This window comes from Diceros bicornis, chromosome 10 (assembly GCF_020826845.1).
Source record: "Diceros bicornis minor isolate mBicDic1 chromosome 10, mDicBic1.mat.cur, whole genome shotgun sequence".
Lineage (NCBI taxonomy): Eukaryota > Metazoa > Chordata > Mammalia > Perissodactyla > Rhinocerotidae > Diceros > Diceros bicornis.
In genome coordinates, this window is record NC_080749.1 from 69,882,220 (window position 1) to 69,904,620 (window position 22,401).

Here is a 22,401-nt window from a genome sequence, read left to right on the forward strand (position 1 = left end):
ATAATATCTCATATTTTCATAATATCTTTTAGTATAAATATGTTAAGTTTGTAACTCTTGTGACAATATTGAATCTTGTAGTCATAGGGCTATATACCTGCTTTTTAAAAAGACATCTATAAATCTAATTTATATTCTTATAAATATGTTTATGTATTATTTCAAAATGTACTGGCTAAAAATTGAGCCTTTCTGTCTTAGTTTTGATTAGTTATTATCTGGGTTTTGGGAGGCATACTAGAAAAGTATAACGTTCAAAGGCCTGGGGATTAGAAGATGTGAATTTCCACCCTGGCTTTGCCAAAAGCTACACGAATTTGGACAAACCATTTAACTTTGCTGGAACTTGGTCTTCTGATCTATACAATTAGATAAATGGACTGAATTATTTCCAAGGTTCCTTCTCTCCTTAAAATCTTATTTCTAAAGTAGCATAAAATGGCATGCATAAAATGTATAGCAAAGATTAATTACACATAAAAACATTGTTTATCTTTAATTATTTGCATATTTAAAATCTGATATACAACTGTTGTTTAAGTTTATAATTAATTTAAGGTAAAAATAAATTTTACACTTATTTGTGCTCACACAAATTCCTGGACAAAAATTGGAGCCAAACTTTTAGAAATGAACTATTGATTTATCAGTGACTGATTAAATTTCAATTGAATTTATTTTCAAACAGAGGTAGAAACTTGAAATAGAGCTATTTCCCCTTTTTTTCAAATATTTCATTGAGCCAGAAGAAAGTTCTTCCTCTCCTTGGGAGGAGGTTAGATTGAATATGTTCGGTCATCAACAAACCATCTTAAGTCTAGGAAATTACTTAGTACGTCATTTTTTCAGAGTAGAAACTGGAACACTTATTTTTTCAATAAAATTTTAGTAATTGTCAAGTAATATTTTAATTATACATGTGTAGTAGAACCCGTCTCAGTATACTAAGTACAGTAACTAAAACAGTCATGTCTGAAATAGTGGCAAAAAAAAATTGGGTAGAATGTTCACCTTGAAATTAATGGTAGCTACAGTAAGTGTACAACATAAGCAATACAAATAGACTCTAGAGAGGCCTAGCTTTGTAAACTTAGGAAGAGAAGCATGGCAAACACTATGATACCCTTCCTAGAAACATTGCAGTTTCTTCATTCGGATTGGGAAAAGGGGAAATAGGCAAAAGGCCACATTAAAGTTCTTCACTAACCTTTCTCTTGAAGTCGAGGCTGTTAAGCATTTCTTGTAGAGTCAAAACTTCCTGATTCATCATGGCGCTGTTCTTGTCACCCTGATCTGCACATGAAGAGAGATCAGATTGAGAGTCCTCTCCAAGGCAAAGCTCTCTGTTCTGAAACCCACCATCCTAAGAGCCTAAGATGCAAGACCCTAATGAGGCCATTAGAGATGAGCTTGGAAGTAAGCCTCTGTCTGCTCATTTTGCTGGGAAGGGTTACATCCAAGCATGCCAGGGAGGAGCTCTCTATCTTACAGACCTTGAGGAAGACCATTCTTCACACCATGTTACTTTTTGGGGTGGTGGGGGTATGGGGATTAGGGAGAGAGGAGATAAAAGTTTTTGTAACGGATTCCTTATTAGCTAACTCTACATTGATATTAACCCTGGTTGGTTGGCATAAGCAGGAAAAGAAAGGGGCCTCCCTTTGTGCCCGTGATTAAATCATATTTGCCTTCTCCTGGTGCCTTTACCTGCTCCTCCCTGCCCCACCGTATACCAGGAGTTATGGGAAACTTCCTGGTAGAGATGCAGTTTTAGCCACTTAGTCCCATGAACTAATAACAAAGACTAAATTCTTTGCTTTCCCCTTTTCTTTGCAAAATGGGCTAGCCTCGTAGTAAAACCAGAAGTGGGAAAGTGTTGCTAATTAAGGAAAATATCTGACTGAAAAAAACCAAAATGATTTATCTTCTTAAATGGGAGATGTGTGCAATAAACACTGTATTTTTTAATTTGAACATTAAACTTTATCAGTATATATCAAGAGATTTGTGTGTGTGTGTGTGTGTGTGTGTGTGTGAGGAAGATCAGCCCTGAGCGAACATCCGTGCTAATCCTCCTCTTTTTGCTGAGGAAGACTGCCTCTGAGCTAACATCTATTGCCAATCCTCCTCCTTTTTTTTCCCCAAAGGCCCAGTAGATAGTTGTATGTCATAGTTGCACATCCTTCTGGTTGCTGTATGTGGGACGCGGCCTCAGCATGGCCAGAGAAGAGGTGCGTCGGTGCGCGCCGGGTATCCGAACCCTGGCCGACAGCAGCGGAGCGCATGCACTTAACCGCTAAGCCACGGGGCTGGCCCCAAGAGATTGTTTATAGCAACCACTCACGTCTATGAAAAATGAAGGTTGTGAATGCTGATCTTACTTGTGTAACGGTAAAAAAGAGGCCCCGGAACAACAACATGCCAAATTTCTCTACAAAATAGCAGTGATCTCTGGGAAGTCATTACTGGTTGTATTAATTCACAGATTCGCTAACTCCTAGATCCCACAGGTAGCAAAAAATCTTGCTTATACAGCATTTTATCAACTGAAAACTTCATTAGCTAATACTTTCCACTCTTCACTAGCAAGAATATAATTTGTTTCCCATGTATCTTTCATTTCACTTAAAACATTTCATTTCACTTATAACCAACAAAATAAATACTTGTTGATTTAAGTGATAAAATGACAATTTTTATTCTTCATAATGCTCACGAAGCACTGAAAGACACTAAAGTAACTCTAATTGTAACATATTAAGTTCAAAATAATTTTATTGTTTAATGTATTTTGTTATGCTCTAATTCTTAAAATTGGTAGTTCACATATGAAATTTGGGATGAGGCTGCTTTCAATGAACTGTAATGCTTGATTAAATTTGCAGTTGTTCTCAACCTTTTTAAGATCACAGACCCCTTTGATGATCTGGTGAAACCTATGTTTGTGCAATTTCTTCCAAAGGGAAAAAATGTACATACAAACAATCTTGAATATTTTGAATAACATTTCATGGGAGTCAAGACATCATGAGGATACTAGAACACATCACTCCTCACCCATGCCAGGAAAGACAAGTTTTCTAATATCCTGTCTTAGATGAAAAGTTAAGCATTTGATCACAGTCATCTATACTTCCTTCCAGACAAATTTTAAGCTAATATTTCAATAGTTAAAGATGATTCTGTAAATGAGAAATTTGTATCCAATTAAAAATTATTTAAAAATAGTTCTAGAGTTATGAAAGAGTTGCAAAAATAGTAGAGGGTTCCCTTACATCCTTCATGCAACTTTCTCTAATGTCTTACGTGAACGTAATATAATTATCAAAACCAGTAAATTAGCATTGGTACAATCCTATTAACTAATCTAGACCTAATTAGAATTTCTCCAATTGTCCCACAAATTGCAACACACTCTAAATGGTCAATCCATTACTACTTGTAAATCTTAGACCTTGTAAGTATTCTCATTCTTTCCTTCCATTTCTTAAAAAATGCCTAATTGTAAACAACCTCAATGTTTAACTGCAAAGAGATAGTCAAACAAATTGCAGTGTCCTTATATTTTGACATGTAAATTATTGAAATTACATTTCTGAAGAATTTTATCATAAGGGGAAATACTTAAAAATAAAACTAGTTTAAAATGCAATACACAAAACTATGTGCAGGATGATCTCAATTTTTTGAAAATAAATAGACGTATATTTTAACATGTATGAAAATGGCTGGAAGGAAATATATTAATATTTTCACAATATTTACCTGTAGGTAGTGGAATTTCATGTGATTTTTAATTTTTTAATGCTTTTGTCTATTTTACAAATTTTCTACTATGAATCACATTTCTACTTTATAATTTTAAAAAATTATATTAAAAAACTAATCTAGGGTTGGTATTAGTAATTTCCTGATCATATTAGGCAATTATTATTACTTTTCTTAGTTATGATAATGATATTTTGATTCTATAATAGAATGTTCTTAGTTTTTGGAGATACATGCCAAAGTAGGGGTGATTTCTGACGAGCCTTATAATTTACTCTGAGTTGGTGAATAAAAAAACATTTATATGGAGAGAAAAGGAGGAAGCAAAATAAATACTCCACTCCTGCACCCTCCCTTCAAGGAAAAAAAAAACTCACTTATGGAAATAGATCGATTTATCAATTCTGTCAGTAAAGAAGAAACCCTAGTCATCTTGCCTTCATGTCCCTACATAGAATTATAGACAAAATAAAAACTTACCCATTGTCTGAATTGTTTTATATCTGTAATCAAATTCATCTTGCAGGTCTTCTAAATATTTGGTGTCTTGTTCTGTCATCTTTTTACAAAAGAAAACATACTCTGTTGTTGCAATTAAGCATGTCAATTAAACAACATCATTGGTATTTCAAATTACACTGATGCTTCCCGTCTCCAGTAAAATCCTAGACTAACTAAACGGAACCTGTATTTCTGAAGAGCTAATTCCCACAAAGGCTGAATGATGCTGGGAGACCCAGATGAAACTTGCTCTTCTAACTTTTCTCTTCCTGATTGACTGGAAATCTTCCAGCATCTTGCCTCTCATTTCTCAATTAGTTCCAAACGATGCTACCAATTTAATCATTTTTACCTGAGACTGTGGAGACTAAATTTTCCTATTAAGTTCTATATAATTCTGTAGTAATGTACCAATTAACTTTTCGCTTAGTTTCCATTCTAATCGGCTGTAGTTTATGACAACTCAGTCTAAATTTTTTTTTCCTCTCTACTTCTTAGAAAAAAAAAAATCTATGCTTCCTCTGTGTCTTCCGTCTTTGAGATTTTTATTTTACTCTTCCCCAAAACTGGTGATGTTTTTCTGCTCAGACTTAGATATTAAGTGTCAAGATCTGGGCTAAGGCTTTTCCTATATTATCTCATGCAGTCCTTACGACAATCTTCTGAAGGCGGCTATCCTCACTTTTACAGATGGAGAAGTGGAGGCTTAGAGATGCGAAGTAACTTACTTGGCCAAGGCTACACAGCTTCCCAGCGATGGAGTTTGGTGGGGAGCCTAGCAGTCTGCCTCAGACCCCCAGCCTCAACCAAAGTGAGACCTGCTCCTTCCTTGATCTCAGACTACCTCTCTTTCTTAGAAAGTTGAACTTTCTGCTGCCTACTTGTTCCAAGAAGTCTCTAAGGAAACATACATCTACCCCCATACCCTTTCTTCACAAATTCCAAATTTTAATCAGCTAAATTATTTAAGAAAAGCATTCAATTTTGGGTGAGAGAGTCTGAATCTGTATCCCAACTCTACAACTTATTAGCTGTAGGAACTTGGGCGAATGTCTTTGCATTTCAGCTTCTCCATCTGTAAAAAGGGGTGAGGAAGGATGGGGCAGGGGGAGAAAGGAGGGTAATAACAGTATCTACTGATGGAGTTGCTGTAAGAATCTCATGAATTAAACTGCTTAACACAATGCCTGATACCAGACACATGCTTAAGAAGCATGAGCTATGATTATTCTTCTCCTTCCTGTTTGTTATCTCTAAGTCATCCTCTAAAATGACTTTCTCAATGTTTATAAACCTTAGAAAAGAAATAAAGTGGTAGCTATTGACTACGCAGCATATTGTCTACTCATCCAATAATAACAGCTATCAGTTTTGAGCAAATCTGTTCTGTGCCTAAACCTGACATGCACTATGCTTTCAGAAACATGCAAAGTAAATTATTTCCATTTTTCATGTGAGGAAACTGAGATTGGAAGTCATATAGTAGTCAATACTCAAGCTAGAATTCAAATCCAGTCTAGTTTAGCTTCAAAGTCTTTACTCTTTCTTTTCACTACATCTCAACACCACCTGTAGCGTTTCACGTAAATGTTCAATTTCCAAAGAGCAAAGACCTGTGGCATGCAGTGAGCTACTAAAAGGTATGGAACATAAGCGCATAAGAAAATATAAAAAAATTAAATATGATCATCTTAAAGCAGAAATATACAGCGGTTTTACCTTTTGATCTCAAAATTAAAAGCTAAGAGAAAGCAATATCTTGCAGACACTTCTAATGAAAAGCATATTAAACTAATGCCAATAAACTCTGAAAAGTCAATGATAGAGTAAATAATGAAAAGACTTTTGGATATTGCAATCAGTAATTGTAAAATGTGAAAATACCCAGCAATAATCTTCAAGAGCTCTCTCAGTGGTCTGAGAATCCTTACAGGAGTGCCACATTCCAAAGCATTGCACAGAGAAAATGAGGTTATGATCCTACAAAGATCTTATAAGTATGATCTGCACCACAGAGTTAACCCTAAAGGGGTCTGGCTTTTTGTACGCTGGTGTCACTCAGTCATTGACTGTAGGCAGCTGGGGGCTCTAGAGGCAATTCTCCAGAGACGCCATTAGCAGGCAACACTCACAGCCCCTGGAGATCGGGGTACAGGCCTGGCAAAGGGATCTGGTTGGGGCTCCAAAAGATGGGCCCCTGCTGCACCATACTTCTCAGGAATTAAAAAAGGAATTTGTGCTGGATGCAAAAATCATCTGTGTACTTGATTAATGTGTTTAAGTATTATTACTATAATAAAATAATCATCTCCTGCTCTTACATGCTTGTAGAGTCAGTGGAGCCATTGGTTTTAACATTACAACGTGCCAAGGTGTTTCATCCTACCGAAGTTGGTCCGAGAACCTGATTCTTTCTGGCAACAGTGTAAGCAGATACTTTCGCATGCCTGTTTTACTTGTTATGGAGGATCTCTAAATCAGAAGTCTGAAAATTAACGCTTAGAAATATTGTCATTTAAACCCTCTGTCTACTATTAAGACAATATATGGGGCAGTTTACCTTTAAACATCTATAGTTTATTTAATTTTATGGAATTATTATTTTTGTAAAGGACAAGGAAATGAATGCTATGTAAGTTTTGGAAAGGAAAATTAGCATTCTATTTTATATACAAATTGGAGAAAGTCTCATTTAAGAAATTTTCTCTAATCAATGAAATGGATAAATCTCTAGCCAGACTGATTAGAAAAAAACATTTACCAATATCAAATGAAAGAGGTGATATCACTACAGATTCTTTACATATTCAAAACATAATAAAAGAATATTATGAAAACTTTGTGCCAATAAAGACAACTTAGACAAAATGGACAAATTTCTTGAAAAATACAAATGACCAAGGCTCATTTAAGAAGAAATAGATCATGTAAACAGCCCTATGTCCAAGAAATTGAAATTGAAGTTAAAAGGCTTCCCCAAAAGAAATCTTTTCTAATATGAACATAGTGTGTGAGAGATATTTATTTTACTAACAGATTGCCCTAAGATTTCTGTATGACTTACTTTGGGCACCTAGGAAAAAGGTACACAGTTAGTTGTATGGGCAATAGCTCAGCTTCCTAGGGGTGTCTGTAAGATCACTCACCTGCACACTATTTTTAATGGCAGCCACTTTGTGCTCCACGTTCCTCTGTCTTTCTGAAACTGAAGAACTTTGTAAGGATTTCTCCAGAGGTCCCTGAAAAAGAATGCCTTGAAATTTCAATGATGCTGATAAAACAGGTTTATAATGAATGTAGTATACATAGTATGTACTTTGAACTGAGGTTTGGATCAACATGATATGAAACACTCCACAGCCATTAAAACTCATGATGTAGAAAAACGTTTAATGACATAAGTAGTGTTAAATTGTTAAGAAATAGAGAAGATTATAAAAACACCATAGGTTTATGATCTCTATTGCTTATGTATCTGTATATATATTTATAAATATATGGCTATATGTATAGACACGTAAACTCAAGTACATATGATTGGAAGAACACACATAGCAAAATATTATCAATGTGTTATCTTTGAATAGTGAAATTACAGATGATTTTATGGTTTTAAATTTTTTTCCCTAATTTTCTATAACAGACCTATATTACTTTGGAAATTCTATAAAACTAACACATATAATTTAAAATTTAGTATAGTGAAACTACATTAAGTTGGACTTAAATCAGAATTAGGGATGTTGAATCTGCCAGGATAACAACACTTTTATACTAGAACAAAGAGAGTGTACTAAAGAATATATAAAAATGTTACCTTGGTTAAACAGAAAGGCTAACTAGCTTCTCCAAGCACCATTTCTTGGCCACTCTAGTGATCTGACATTGAGTGTATTCCTTAGATATAAAGTTACATTGACATCTAGAGATGAGAGTTAGAGAAGTCAGCACCCCCTTGACCTTACAGTTGGGTGGGGAGCTATGGTTAGAAAGCTGATGACTTGACTAAGATCCACAGCAAATCAGTGGTGGAACCTCAGGTGGAACTCATGTCTTTGACCCTTGATCAAGTGTTCCTTCAGCTACACCACATTCTTTGGATTGTAAAGCCTTTATAAAATTCCTTCTCTCTCATTTTGGCCTCCATTATTTGTCTACCTACTTGAAATTTACAAACCAGTGCTTCTTTTGTGGTAGTATGTGGTACTGGTAGATTATTTGCACAGTGACTTTGATGAACATCTACTCAAATAAATGAATGTTTCTAATTTAACTGATATCTGACATTTGAAGGGAACAACACACACACACACTAAAATGAATACAAAAAACGATAGCTGAGGGTCGGCCTGTGGCTTAGCGGTTAAGTGCGCATGCTCCACTACTGGCGGCCCGGGGTTCGGATCACGGGCGCGCACTGACGCACCGCTTCTTCGGGCATGCTGAGGCAGTGGCCCACATACAGCAACTAGAAGGATGTGCAACTATGACATTCAACTATCTACTGGGGCTTTGGGGAAAAAAAAGGAGGAGGATTGGCAATAGATGTTAGCTCAGAGGCAGTCTTCCTCAGCAAAAAGAGGAGGATTAGCATGGATGTTAGCTCAGGGCTGATCTTCCTCACAAAAAAAAAAAAAGATAGCTGAGAATATGTATGAGAATATTATATATTAGTAATAGTGTCCTAATTTTACCCAAAAAGCACTGAATCAAACTATATTTACTTTAAAAAGTTACTGTACTCTAGATTTTAAATTAAATAAAAATGATACCATCCTTCTTCATCATCTAAAAAAAAGAATAGTAAATTGTTAAAACTCCATACTCTCCAAAAACAACCATAACGTAACAATAACTAAACCCGAGAATTTTTAATAGTTAAAAAAAGATACTTTTCTTGGACCTTCAAAAACAAATATTGTAATGTGATTTACTAAATTATGGAGGATGTCATTTGGAAAATTGATTATTTACATACTATTTCCTTTTTAGAAGGATTAACTGAAAAAGTATTCCTTAAGGATTTCATTGATTCCTCTACTTGTCTTTAATGGATGCTCTGAATTCATTAAATTGACAAGCAAGTATTTATGGAGCTTCTGTAAGACAAAGCTCCTGCTTGTGGAGTAGTTTGGACTTGCAGGGTAGGAAATCAGGAGCTACGGAAGAGTTTCGAGAAGATCAACCCCTGAGGATAAATGTGCTAAGGGAAGCACAGTCCAAATGGTGGTTACGAATTCAGCTAAGAGGTGGTTACTACATTCCTAGACTGATATTGTAAGACCATGGACCAGAGTGTGACCAGTGGAAATAGAAAAGAATGTACAAATAGGATTCTAGAAACAAACTTTGGACAGACTTGGTAATTATCTCAATAAAGAGGCAGAGAAAAGGAACTACTCAAAGATGATCCCAAGACTTTGATTCCAAGTGACTGGAAGGATGGTGGCATCACTAACATAGGCAGAAGAGGCTGGTTTGAAAGAAAATAAGAATTTCTGTTTCAGAAAAATTGAGTTCAAGGTGATAACAAATCACAAGTTCAGAAAATATTACCTGGATGGGCATGTTGGCTGCAGCCAATATTCTCCTCTCTTCCCTTAAACAATTTGAAATAACCACAGCTACATGCATTGGATTTCCATGAAATTTTCCCTGAAAAAAGTGAGCAAAAATAATATAAAAGCTCAAATATATACATCTTAAGGAAATATCACTACTTGTAATCAAAAATAATCTCCCAATAAATATGTGAAATTATTTGGGATTTATTCCAACAATCCATTATAAAGCCATAGAACCTTACATTGTGAATGCAGACTCCTATGTGGCATACTGTTCTGTTTTCAAAAATTATTTTTAATAATTAAAAATTGTTCTTGAGCCCATCTGTAGGAAAGGCCCTGCACACACACTCAGAAGCATCAGTTTACTTTAGGCTTAGGATAGGTTTTAGGTAAAAGAGTTACTTCTCCGTAAATTGTTATGAACCAGAGTGGTCCCGGCTGTTCCCTTGTTACCTCTGTGCTCCATGGTATGCTTAAAGCCTTGCTTTTGGTCCCTGTTTGGTATAGTTCATATCGACTAGCTCATACGTATATCAGTATACTAGAGTGAAACTCTATCACACATTTTAGCAACAATATTTTCATGACATCTAATTACATACATCTTTTATTACCAATGCCAATGATGCAGATATTGTAAACTGGCAGCCTGTGGGGCTAATGCAGCCATTAGGTATGTTGTGTAAGTTAAAATAAAGTAATTCCTTCAGGGGAAGCATGTACTACCCACAGTTGTCACAGTGTCCACCACTGAGTGACCTAGGCGCTCACACAACTTACCTGCCAGGCCCCTGGAGGTGTCTGCGTTTTCTTGGTTTATAAGACTCATTCAAGCAACACCACCGTTTTAGTTAGTAGTGTTAAAATTCTTTGTTACTAGTCTTTCTCCAAGGTAGCATTAACAGAAAGCATAAAAAATGTAGACAAATGCATTTATTTAGTTTCCCTCTGCCCTCCTCTCTGAAGGAGGTGCTAATTATCTGTGAAATAGCCAAAAGGTCAATAGCAGAAAAAAACAACAATCCACAAAGTGGAAAATTAACAATTAATCAAAATTAGATTAAATAGATTGGTAAGCCAAAGGGTCTTTCTGGGAAAAAAATGGAGTTATTGGTTGTAAACATTTGTATGGCCTTGACTGCTGCCACAATTTTATTAGATGATGCGTGTTACAATTAGTACTTTTATTTGTAAAACTAGGGTAAACACCAAGTATCTGAGTTCCTGTTCTTCTATATTCTGCTGCCTTCAAAATTCTTTTCTTCTCCCTTAAATCAGAAAGCTCCAAAAGAAAAAAATAAAAATGGATTGACAGAAACTCATAAGGTAAAGAAATTTAAATCATCCTATTTATTAAGCAGGGACACCAAATTTCTGATTTCTGCATGCTGACAATTTCAGATTCTCCCTAGTTAGAACTTGCTCCTGTTGTTAATTTTCCCATCTATTGATGTTTTCCATATACCTTCCATTCAACTCCCCAGGAAAAGCTATGTTTTCTCATTTTGCCTTTAAATTATTTTTAAAATATTCCGTTGATAAAAATAAAGGGCTTCTTCTAGGGCTAATTTGGAGGCTCTGTTATTTACGTACACTTGAAACTCTTCCCAACCAAGATCAGGAGTTCCTCTAAGACCCCAAGAATCACCATTATTTGTCCGTTTTTTTCACTGTTATAGGAGTTCTTCATTGTTGATCATGTGGATACTTTCAACATTTCTCAGCTCCATTGTGTACACTTTTTCATTTTCTTTCTTATTTGAACTTCTTTTACCTTCCTTTTCAGATTCACCTCCCCTCCATGTCTTGTAAGGTTAAATTATTCATTTTTTCTCTTTTGTTAAGAGCAAAGAATCACCATTGTTTTCATCCAGGCTATCTTTTCACTTTCCTTTTGCATTTTTCCTATCTTCGTCCTTCACTTAAATGTATGAGACAAAAACATCTTATGGAAAATTGATCACTATAGATTCAACAACAAATTAGCACCTTTTATTCATCAAAGATGTGCTCACATTCACCTTTCAATAGTTACCATGTGTACGGACCTCGAAAAAAAGGAAACAACAAAAAACAAAAACAAAAAAACAAAACAAAAACAAAAACACCTCCCCTAAGTGTTTGTTGGTGGTAGGAAGGAAGGGAAATGCAGAGACAGAGAAACTGCCCATTTTCTGTTGTGTGTCTGTCTGTCTTACGTAGAGGTATTGCACGTCTTCTACTCTGTGGCTCGTCTTTTCACTATCTCAGAGTGTCAGAGAATAGAAGTTTTTAATTTTAATGAAGACAAGTTTATTAATTCTTCCTTTTATGGTTAGTGATTTTTATGACAAGAAATCTTTCTCTAACCTGCAGGTATAGGTTTTTTTTCCCATATTACCTTTTTAAGTCTTTATAGTTTTGCCTTTAATTGTCATTCACTTGGAGCCTGTTAATAATGAAAGGTCCCTTTCATTTTTTTCTATATGGATACTCAGTTACAACAATATTTATTGCACATTCTTTCACCTCTGCTCTGCTGGGCCAACTCTGTCATAAATCAAGTGTCCACATGTGGGTCGGTTTGCTTCTGGACTCCATTACATGTTATAGTTCTGTCTGTCTCTGCTTTATCAACAGACTGTCTTAATTACTAGAGCTTTATAATAAGTTTTGATGTCAAGTAGAATAGGTTTTCTTTGCATTTCCATGTAAATTTTAGAATCAGTTGTCAAGTACACTCATACACACAACCATGTTGAGAATTTGAATGACAGATTTAATCTTTAGATACATTTGGGAGACTTGGCATCCCTATAATTGTGTTCTAACCCATTTATTTAAGTGTTCTTTAATGTCTCTCTGTTAAGCATTATAATTTTCCAGAGATTTCACACATTTTTATTAGGTTTATCTCTACGTAGTTGGTATTTTTGATAATGGAATAAACAGTGCCTTTCCTTCCAAATTGTTTTTGCTGGTATGTAGAAATACATTTGACTTTTATGTATTGATTTTGAATCCAGCACATTTGCTAAACTCTTATTAATTCCAATAACATATTTGTAATATCTCTTATCAATTCTAAAAATTTACCTGTAGATTCTTTTGGATATTCTGCAAACACAAATCATACCTTGTGTGAACATTAATAAAATTTTTCTTCCTTTTCAATCATCTAATTTCTATCAGGATTTCACCTTCATCCTAAGACTTATTTAGAAATGTATTGGTTAATTTCCAAACATAGGAATTTTCGACATCCTTTTTTTTTTTTTTTACTGATTTTTTAATACATTTTAAAATTCTGATCAGAATAGAAGTTCCAAATGACTTCAATCACTTAAAATTTGTTGAGACTTGCTTTGTGGCCCAGTTTCTGGACCTTTCGAAAATGTTCCATGTGAGCTTGTAAAGAATGTGAATTTTGCAGTTGTTGGGAACAAACATCTTACACAGGTTCATTAACCCTCGCTTATTATTGTTTTGTTCAAATTTCTGCATCTTTACTGATTTTTTTGCCTGATTAATTTTGTCAATTATTGAAAGAGGCATGTTAAAATCTGTTTTGTGAATTTTTCTCTTTGCGGTTCTGTCACACACATTCAGACTTTTATTTATTACTGGTGAGTCAAATCTTTCATTACTATAAACTGACCTTTATCTCTAATAATACTTTTTGCCTTGAAGCAAAAATATAAACTATGACATAATGCTTTTTATTACTTAGAATTTTAATTTTATCCTTATTGAAAGAACTCTTTTGATTTATTTCAACATAGATATAGATATTTAAAATCACATATCAGTATTGTGCATTGATAACAGCGTAAATATACGTGAAACAAATTGGTTAATATATTCCTAAAATTTCTTAACATATTTGAATATTTTTTAAAATTAGATGCATTAGCATCCATATTTTCCATAAAATAATGTCCTCTGGGCCATCAAGCATGTTGGTACACAGCATTTCCTTAAAGTGTGCACAACTGTTGTCTCCATTCTATAAGTTTTGATGCTGCTACTTTTCTTGATATTACCAGAAGTTCTCAATAGAAAGTTTCTAGACAAGAACCAGAACTCACATTCCTTCTGCAAATGGTCCTTAAATGGTTGGTTGACTGAAGCATTGAGAGACTCTAGGGGCCTAGTCATGCCATCATGATTAACAACCATATCACTATATTTTTAGGTGAAATTATTACAATCATGTGTCGCTAAATGACTGGGATACATTCTGAGAAATGCATCAGGCGATTTGTTGCTGTGCAAACATCAGAGAGTGTACTTACACAAGCCTAGATGGTGTGTATAGCCTACTACACACCTAGGCTATATGATACTAATCTTATGGGACCACCGTTGTATATGCGGTCTGTCGTTGACTGAAACATCATTATGCGACGCATGACTGTATTTAACTCTTCAGATACCTGTCCATAAAATCATTGAGAACTAGAATATATAGTAGGGTCCCAGATGTCTATACCAGAAGACTTCTAACCAGTCCTCTATCAGCTCAACCATCATCCATACTATTTTAGTTCACTTCTAAAAACATCTTTGAAGAAGTTCTTAGTCATTGTTTTACAGTTGGCAGTTAGGGATAAGATTACAGTGATACACTGCTTTTCATAACAGACTCACACCACACTCTTTTTTTTTTTTTTTTTTTTTGAGGAGATCATCCCTGTGCTAACATCTGCCAATCCTCCTCTTTTTTTGCTGAGAAAGACTGGCCCTGGGCTAACATCCGTGCCCATCTTTCTTCACTTTATATGGGACGCCGCCACAGCATGGTTTGCCAAGCAGTGCATTGGTGTGCGCCCGGGATTCGAACCAGTGAACGCCAGGCCAGCGCAGTGGAGTGCGTGCACCTAACTGCTTGCACCACCGGGCCGGCCCCCAGACTCATACTCTTCATCATACTAAAGATCTTTTTGCATTGATAGTGTAATGTTAAGTCTTGTCAAAGAAAATCAATCTCCCTTCCCCAGCATTACCTATTTGATTAAACACATACTTTAATTTTTCCTCAATGGCATCATGCTGAAAGTTAAGTGAGTTCTATTCAAAATCAGCAGGAAGTTTCTGATAAATGGATATTGTACATCTTAATGATAATCCTATGCAATGCATGACTCATTTACTCTAGCCTCCTATTGTGCTGAGATTTTGTTCATCTATTGCAATTTCTCTTGCCACAGTTGCTTTGTATATGATAGGCAATCTTTTTGCAGAAATCTCAGTAATAAAATATAATACAACTTCTTTTACTTGTGGTCATCTTTCTTCCATCCTATAAAGCACTTTATTGTTGCTTTCCAAGAAAATACGGAATTTAGGGTCATCCATCCAGTGACAAATAATTTGCTTAACAAATACCAAATTTATACCCTGCTGATTTGTTCCCACCCTATTCTCCATACATGATAACTACTTGTTTCAATTCTAAATACTGACGACACTTTAAACAGCAATTAAACCCAACATGTATTGTACCAACAGTGCATATAATTCAACTGAAGTGACAACAGCATGAATAGCTATGACTCAATTTCACATCACAGGAAGTGACAATGACATTGTGATTGCCACCTGACAACAGCAATTAAGAGATACTATTGATTATAAGATGCATTTTGATTTCAGAGATGTTAAAATGTGGAAAAAAAGGCGTCTTAGAATCAATGAATATGCTGTTTTATTCTTTTGCTACTTCATGCTAAATTTCTTGGCTTTCCTTCAAATTCCTCTTCTACTGCCCTTCTATCTAATTTATAAATTTGACTTGTCACTAAAGAGTGACTAGTTGGTCTGCTCTTTTTCTCCCGAATGGTTCGAGGAGTACCAGAGTCAGAGGTAAAGGATGTAGGAAGGCTTGCTCAAAATAATCTCCTCCTTTCAGGTGGCACAGAATCTAAGATTTCAGCAACTAGGCATTCATTCCTTTGAGTTCTTTCCCCAAGGATCCCCTTTAAAATGCAAACACATAAGAGAGAGTTAACACTATATTTAATTAATTTCCTCTGCATTGTTAAGGATTTATCAGATGTTGTTTTCTGGCTGCAGTGACCTGGCAACTGCAGGATGAGAGTAATGGGTCCCAAGGCAAACAAAAGGAGAAGTTTTCTGAAAGCCTTGAAGGAGAGAGGCAATAGTAACCAAAGAGGATGTGGGATTCTAAAGAAACATGTAACCAATTGTCTGAGCTTGGATTCCTCTAGAAGCTAATCCTGAGACAAGGATTCCAATGCAAGAAGTATGATTGGGAGTTGATCCCAAAAAACACAGTTATGGGAGTGGATAAGTGAGACAAGGAAGAGAAGGCATCCAGTAAAGGGTGTGTCATCGAGCTATCGGCTAAGATGGGCTGGGAGCCAGTGTAGAACGTGTGACTTAGAGTTATCTGCCCAAGGGCTTTGGGAACTAGAATATTTTTACACCAGCTCTTGTCATCATTAGCCCTGAAGCAAAAAGATGCAGATGCTGGCACTTATAAATGCACTTGATTGAACTAAAATGACGAGGCCCAAAGAGATAAGGGCAGGGTATCCCCTGCCTCTGCTATACCAGCTCTTCTCCTAACCTTACTTTGAGAAATTTTTGACTTCTCATTTTTTTTTTTAACTATCTGCAACTATGCTGCACTCAAAGGTTGATATTTTTTCCTGTATGGTATCTCTGGGATATACAGCAGTTGTCTCCAGTTACAGAGTAAAATGTTTTCATTCACATTTTTATTGGCAATCTGCAATCTACTATACACTTCTGGTTGCCAACTAGCTCTCTCTCCTTTTATCATCCCAAATACTGCTGTTAAATCACTTTTATCCATGTCAAGCACACTGGCCAGTTTCTATATAACAGCATACTCTCAGTTTCAGTCTCATTATTTCCTTCTCTTTCATCTGAGCACACGATTTTTCTTAATGGCTTCTACCTAATGTTTCCTCACTAGAATCATAAGGATATGACTATGGTGAAAAAGAAAAACCCACCAATCTGAGGAAGAGCTGATCTAGTTGTCCTAAGGCTACATTTAGATGTAGAATGGTCAGTCTAATAGATTTAAAAAGCAATTATCTCTCATGATAAAACAACAATGAGATACCACTATACATCTATTAGAAAGGCTAAAATCCAGAATACTGACACCACCAAATGCTGGTGAGGATTAGAACAATAGGAACTTTCAAATGGTACAGTGACTTTGGAAGACATTTGGGAAGTTTCTTACAAAGCTAAAAATACTCTTTCCATACGATCCAGCAATCATGCTCCTAGGTATTTACCCAAATGAATTAAAAATTCATGTCCACACAAAACCACCATGCAAATGTTTATAGCAACGTTATTTATAATTATTAAAACTTGGAAGCAACCAAGATGTCCTTGAATAGATGAATGGATCAAGAAACTGTGGACATCTGTATGGGGAAATATTATTCAGTGACAAAAAGAGATGAGCTATCAAGCTACACAAAGATATGGAGGAAACTTGAAAACATTGTTAAGTGAAAAAAGGCAATCTGAAAAGGCCACGTACTGTAAGGCACAACTATGGAGACAGTAAAAAGATCAGTGGTTGCGGGGGGTTGAGGGGGATGGAAGGAGGGAGGGATAAATACGTGGAGCACAGAGGATTTTTAGGGCAGTGAAACTATTCTGTATGATACTGTAATCGTGGATACACAACATTATGCATTCGTTAAAACCCATTGAACTGCACTACACCAAGAGTGAATCCTGATGTAAACTATGGACTTGATTGAATAATAATGTATTATTGGGTCATCAGTTGTAACAAATATACAACAGTAATGCAAGATGCTAACAATGGGGGAAACTCTCAGGCACGGGGAAGGGAGAGGCTAAGGGAGTATATGGGAACTCTCTGTACTTTCCACTCAATTTTTCTGTAACCCTAAGACTGCTCTAAAAAAATCAAGACTATTTTTTAATTGTCTTACTGAAGTCACAGTTCTCATGTCCTTATGCTATTCCTTTCACTAGGAATGAACAAACTCAAACGAATAGAGTTGCCTACCTCTTTTGTTCAGTTAGCTTTAAATTCTCTCATCATCACAAAGATTTTCTTGATAAAAGAGAAGTGAGGTGTAGAGTCTCAATGGATAAAAATGATTAACGCCCTATTTCTATTTCTGTTAATAATAATACCCCCATCTTAAAACTAACTAAAAATTAGCTGCAGGTAAATATAGCTTTTCTTGTCTTATTTTTTAAATTAAAAGAAAATACTTCTTAAAGGCGTCAGTATGTCTTCTATAAATTCTGAGTATATTTCCTGCACCATGTTCTATGCCTGTGAAGGCTTAACTCATCCTAGATAATTTCTCTGTGAAGCAGCCACAGAGCTCTCTATATAAAGTCAGGGGACCCAGGTTTGTGGCTATTACTAGCTGTTACCTTAGGCAAGTCACTTCTTAACCTTCATTACTTCAACTACCCTATTAGTCAGTTGGGATAATAACACTTGTCATTCATCATAGAGTGATTGTGGGGAGCATGGCAGACAATTGAGAAAGAGCTTTGTAACTTGTAAAGTACTCTATAAATATAAGGAGTTTTCACTCATGGGGGTGTTAGGAGAGTTTAAAACTGATAAATGGTAAATCAATAAAAACAGGAGATAAAAATCTTCCTATTAGTTTCACAGAAATGACCAAAACTGATATAAAGCCCATAAAGACTGAGTTGTGTTCCAGGAAATATATTTACATGAATATAAAAGAAACTCCAGAACAAGAAAGACTATGTATTGGGGTTTTAAAAACACTAGACAGTAGGGACTTTCCTGCATTTTTTTAGGACTAACTGGCACTAGCATACAAATACACTAAAAGCTGCTTTGAATAAAATATTAACTCACACAAGCTAGCAATTAGAAATTATAATACAGATCTCTCACCTGAGCATAATTCATATAATCTTTGGAAGAAAATAATTAATGCCACACTTTCTATGTGAAGAAAAAGTCCTAGGAAGGAACTCGTCAAATTCAGATGAGTGATCATCCTTGTGGAAATGGGACTGGGGGGACGGATATTTTCACTTTTACTTCAATTTTTTGGTGTTAGAATTTTTTAATAATTAAGCCTGTATTACTTTTATGATTAAAACTAAATAAGAAGTGATAAATTACACAAATATTCTCAATATCAAGTTTTTCTCTTTGCTAGATTTATGCAGAGGTTTTTGTAAAAGATGAATGTTGGCTTTGAAAATTTGTCATTCAGGTGAAAAGAGAAAAAAAGAGAGTTGAATCCCAGTTAGATCATTTTGATGACTAAAATTCAATGCTCTTGGGGAATTCACAGCCTTGTAATTAAGAGATAAATGAATTGTTTAATTCAAAGTGACAGGAAGAGAAGAAGGTAGATGCTGACAAACTCTACTTATCATTTACACGTTTGAACATACCAAGAATCGAACCTGCCATTCACTGAATCCCTACTGTATGCAGGGAGCTTCATAAGCTTTGTTTTTGATGCTGGCAACAGCCTGCAAGGTACATAATAGGCAGCCCGGGGGCTGTGCCATTTGTGAAGTCATAGAACTCAGAAGTTAAGGAGAAAGAACTCTTCAAACCCAGGTGTATCTCATTCTACAAATGACGACCTTTCCAAATCACTACTGTCATTTAAAAAAATGTATTCTTTATTTAACCAGACCCCTTGAACCACAGCTACATTTAATTTTATTTTGCCTGGAAATTATTTTAAAATATTTTCCATGATAAATCCCTTCACGGACTAACCATTCTTTATAGAACCTCAAGATAGCTACAGTGGTTGAACAAACAAACCAACAGAAAATGACCATGTGTATGATTACAAAATTATTAAATCACTTTTCCTCAGATGACCTAGGTCTTAATAGCTTTGGCAGTTATACTCGCTGTTGGTAGAGGCAATCTGCCATGGATTTTGAGTGTTCCTGCGTGATCTTGTTGGGTATGCCAAGAATGCAAGGTCCTGACCATTCTTTACTTATCTCACTTTTCAGGGTTGTATTAGCAGCCAGCAACCTTATGTGATGAGGTAAAGTCTCTCCCCAGCTAAAGAGCAGGCTTGCTTCCTCTAGCTATAAAAGCAGTGAATTCCTCAGGTTCAGTGTTCTTCTCCTGTAACACAACCCACTGAGTGTGCAGACAACCATGATGGGCCCACTATGTCACCCCAGTAGGACCTGGGGGACATGCGGAATCAATGCATATGGGCATGAAGCTCTGACTGCTGCTTTTGCTGTGAACAATAAACTCTTTGTATCTGATCCAGAAGTTTCATGTCTTTTTCTAGTACCCATGAAACAATAATAAGCTCACTTGTTAGCTTGAAATGAGGGTAAAATCCCAGACTCTGCACACTTCTTGACACCTACTTGTGTTGTAAAACTTATCACATAGCATTTCCATTATTTATTTCTATGTCTGATTCCCCATCTAGACTCCACATCTTTTGAAAGCGAGGATTGGTCTTCTTCAAGTCTAATCTTGAAGTAGCTGTCACCTTATAGGAGCCTGATAAGTGCTTGTTGAATCATCAAATGAGAGTATGAATCAATTACAATAATCCCCTCCTGAGAGAAAAACAGAAAAAGCATATGATTCAATCTCTGTGTTGGTAAAGACCTCTGTCTTTAAATTCTTCTGGAGTTTTTATTAGTCCCTTGTTCCTAGTAGCCAGGAAGATATGAAACTAGAGTCTTGAGATTAGTTGGAAGAGGACAGCAAGGTCTGAAATACTCCTGGAGATGGCAACTTTGCTTCTCAAAGGCCTGATGGGATCCTCACCCTGGTTGACCAGTATCATTGGTGGTGAGGCTGCCTTGGGGAGACTTGAACCGTGAGGGTTGTCCCCACATTGGGGAGGATGCTCTGAGTCTCCTGCTCTTTGTATGTAAGACACATCTTTTACTGATGGTACAGGAATCGGTGACCTTTGCTTATGCTTGGTAGGATTCTTTCGTCCCTCTTTAACCCTTACTCTCATGATAACAAGGATACATTATCTTCATAATTAAAAAGTGTTTAGACAAGAGTATAGAGAAACTAGGATATTAAATGTAAATATTGGTAAAGAAGGTATACACACATGTCTCTGGTTGATTATATAATTGCGTATCTAGAAAAAACAGAGACTCTAATTAAAAGTTCTGGAATGAATAAACAAGAGGACTTTTTTTTTACACTGGCAATAACTATCTACATGTGGAAATGGGGAAAATACTGCATTCAGAATAATAAAGGAATAATTTTTAAAACTTAGGAATAAATTTAACAAGAAAGGTACAAGTCTTATATGAATTAAACTAGGGTCATATTGAAGACGTTAAACAAGATTTGAGAGGGCATAAAACATAATACAGAATAAACATAACAAAGAATTCTAGGATGTGGAACTTAGTATCATAAAAGTGTTAATTGTCCCAAAATGAATACATATATTTAATGCAATTGAAGTTAGACTCCAAGAGTTGCTCTTGGAGGGTTTGTGTTGAAGGAAAGAGTTAACAAAGTTCATATGGAAGAAATGTTGCACAACAGTTAAGAAAATTCTAAAGGCTAATTAATTTTCCTATGCTTGAAATACGTCAGGGAATTTTCTAAGTGTTCTATGGTTTGCTTCATTTACTCTTCACAACAAATGTTTGCAATAAATACTATCATACCAATTTTACAGATAGGTAAACTGAGATAGACAGATGTGAAGTAACTTGAAGCCAGGATTCAATTTGACTCTAGAGTGTGTGCTTTCAACCAATTAACCATCAGGTCATTGTCTCCAAGCTGAGAGGAGGAGGACTTGCCATACAAGATATTGAAAAATGCTGTGAAGTGTAGCATATTTATAAAGCATAAACATATAAAATATACCTTATAATCAATAGTATTGACATATAACTATATTAGCAGAGCATAATAGAGAGTGGTAGAAAATTATCCTTTAAGAAAATTAACATATGAAAAGGTGGTATTTCAGCTTAGTTGGGAAAAAAACGACTATTTAAAAAAATTACTGGTATAACTGTCTATCAATCCAGAAGAAAAAGTTGAATCTTCATATACAGAATTCTATGTAGATTAAAGACTTAAATTTTTTAAAATGTTAGAATAAAATTTAGGAAAATGTGTATAATCTAAGGGTTGGGAGACTTTAAACCAAGACTTTATCCACAGAAACTATACAAAAACATATATTTTTCACTACATGTAAATATTTTTTTGCACAGAAAAAGATGTCATAAGGCCAAAAAGACATATGATAGATTGAGGAAAATATTAGTAACTCATATGAAACAGTTATTTACTGTGAAAGATATCTTTAAAAAGTAATATTTTTAATACACAAAGAACCCTTTGAAATTGATAAGAGAAGGCTCGATAGAAGAAAGTGAATGGGAAATTGACAAAACAGCACATCCAAATAACCAATAAATGTGAGAAAGGACGCCCAGCCTCAAAGATAGTCAGAGAAAAGCAAATTTATACTAAAAAAGAGAGGTATTATTTCCCAACAATCAGCTAGGCAATAATAGAAAAGGAGATAAATGCTAATGG

At 35.4% G+C, this 22,401-nt stretch overlaps 1 protein-coding gene across 2 annotated transcripts in view; it reads right to left on the minus strand.

Annotated features, from left to right (window-relative positions):
• The window catches only part of STAT4 (signal transducer and activator of transcription 4), a 92,397-nt gene that overhangs the window by 29,338 nt on the left and 40,658 nt on the right, over window positions 1-22,401 (minus strand). For both annotated transcript variants that reach the window (XM_058549452.1, XM_058549451.1), the window contains exons 4-7: window positions 9,826-9,924; window positions 7,416-7,508; window positions 4,249-4,327; window positions 1,208-1,293 (exon numbers count right to left, since the gene is read on the minus strand). In XM_058549452.1, coding sequence (XP_058405435.1) covers window positions 1,208-1,293; window positions 4,249-4,327; window positions 7,416-7,508; window positions 9,826-9,924 — 357 coding nt within the window. The remainder of the gene's footprint in view (window positions 1-1,207; window positions 1,294-4,248; window positions 4,328-7,415; window positions 7,509-9,825; window positions 9,925-22,401) is intronic.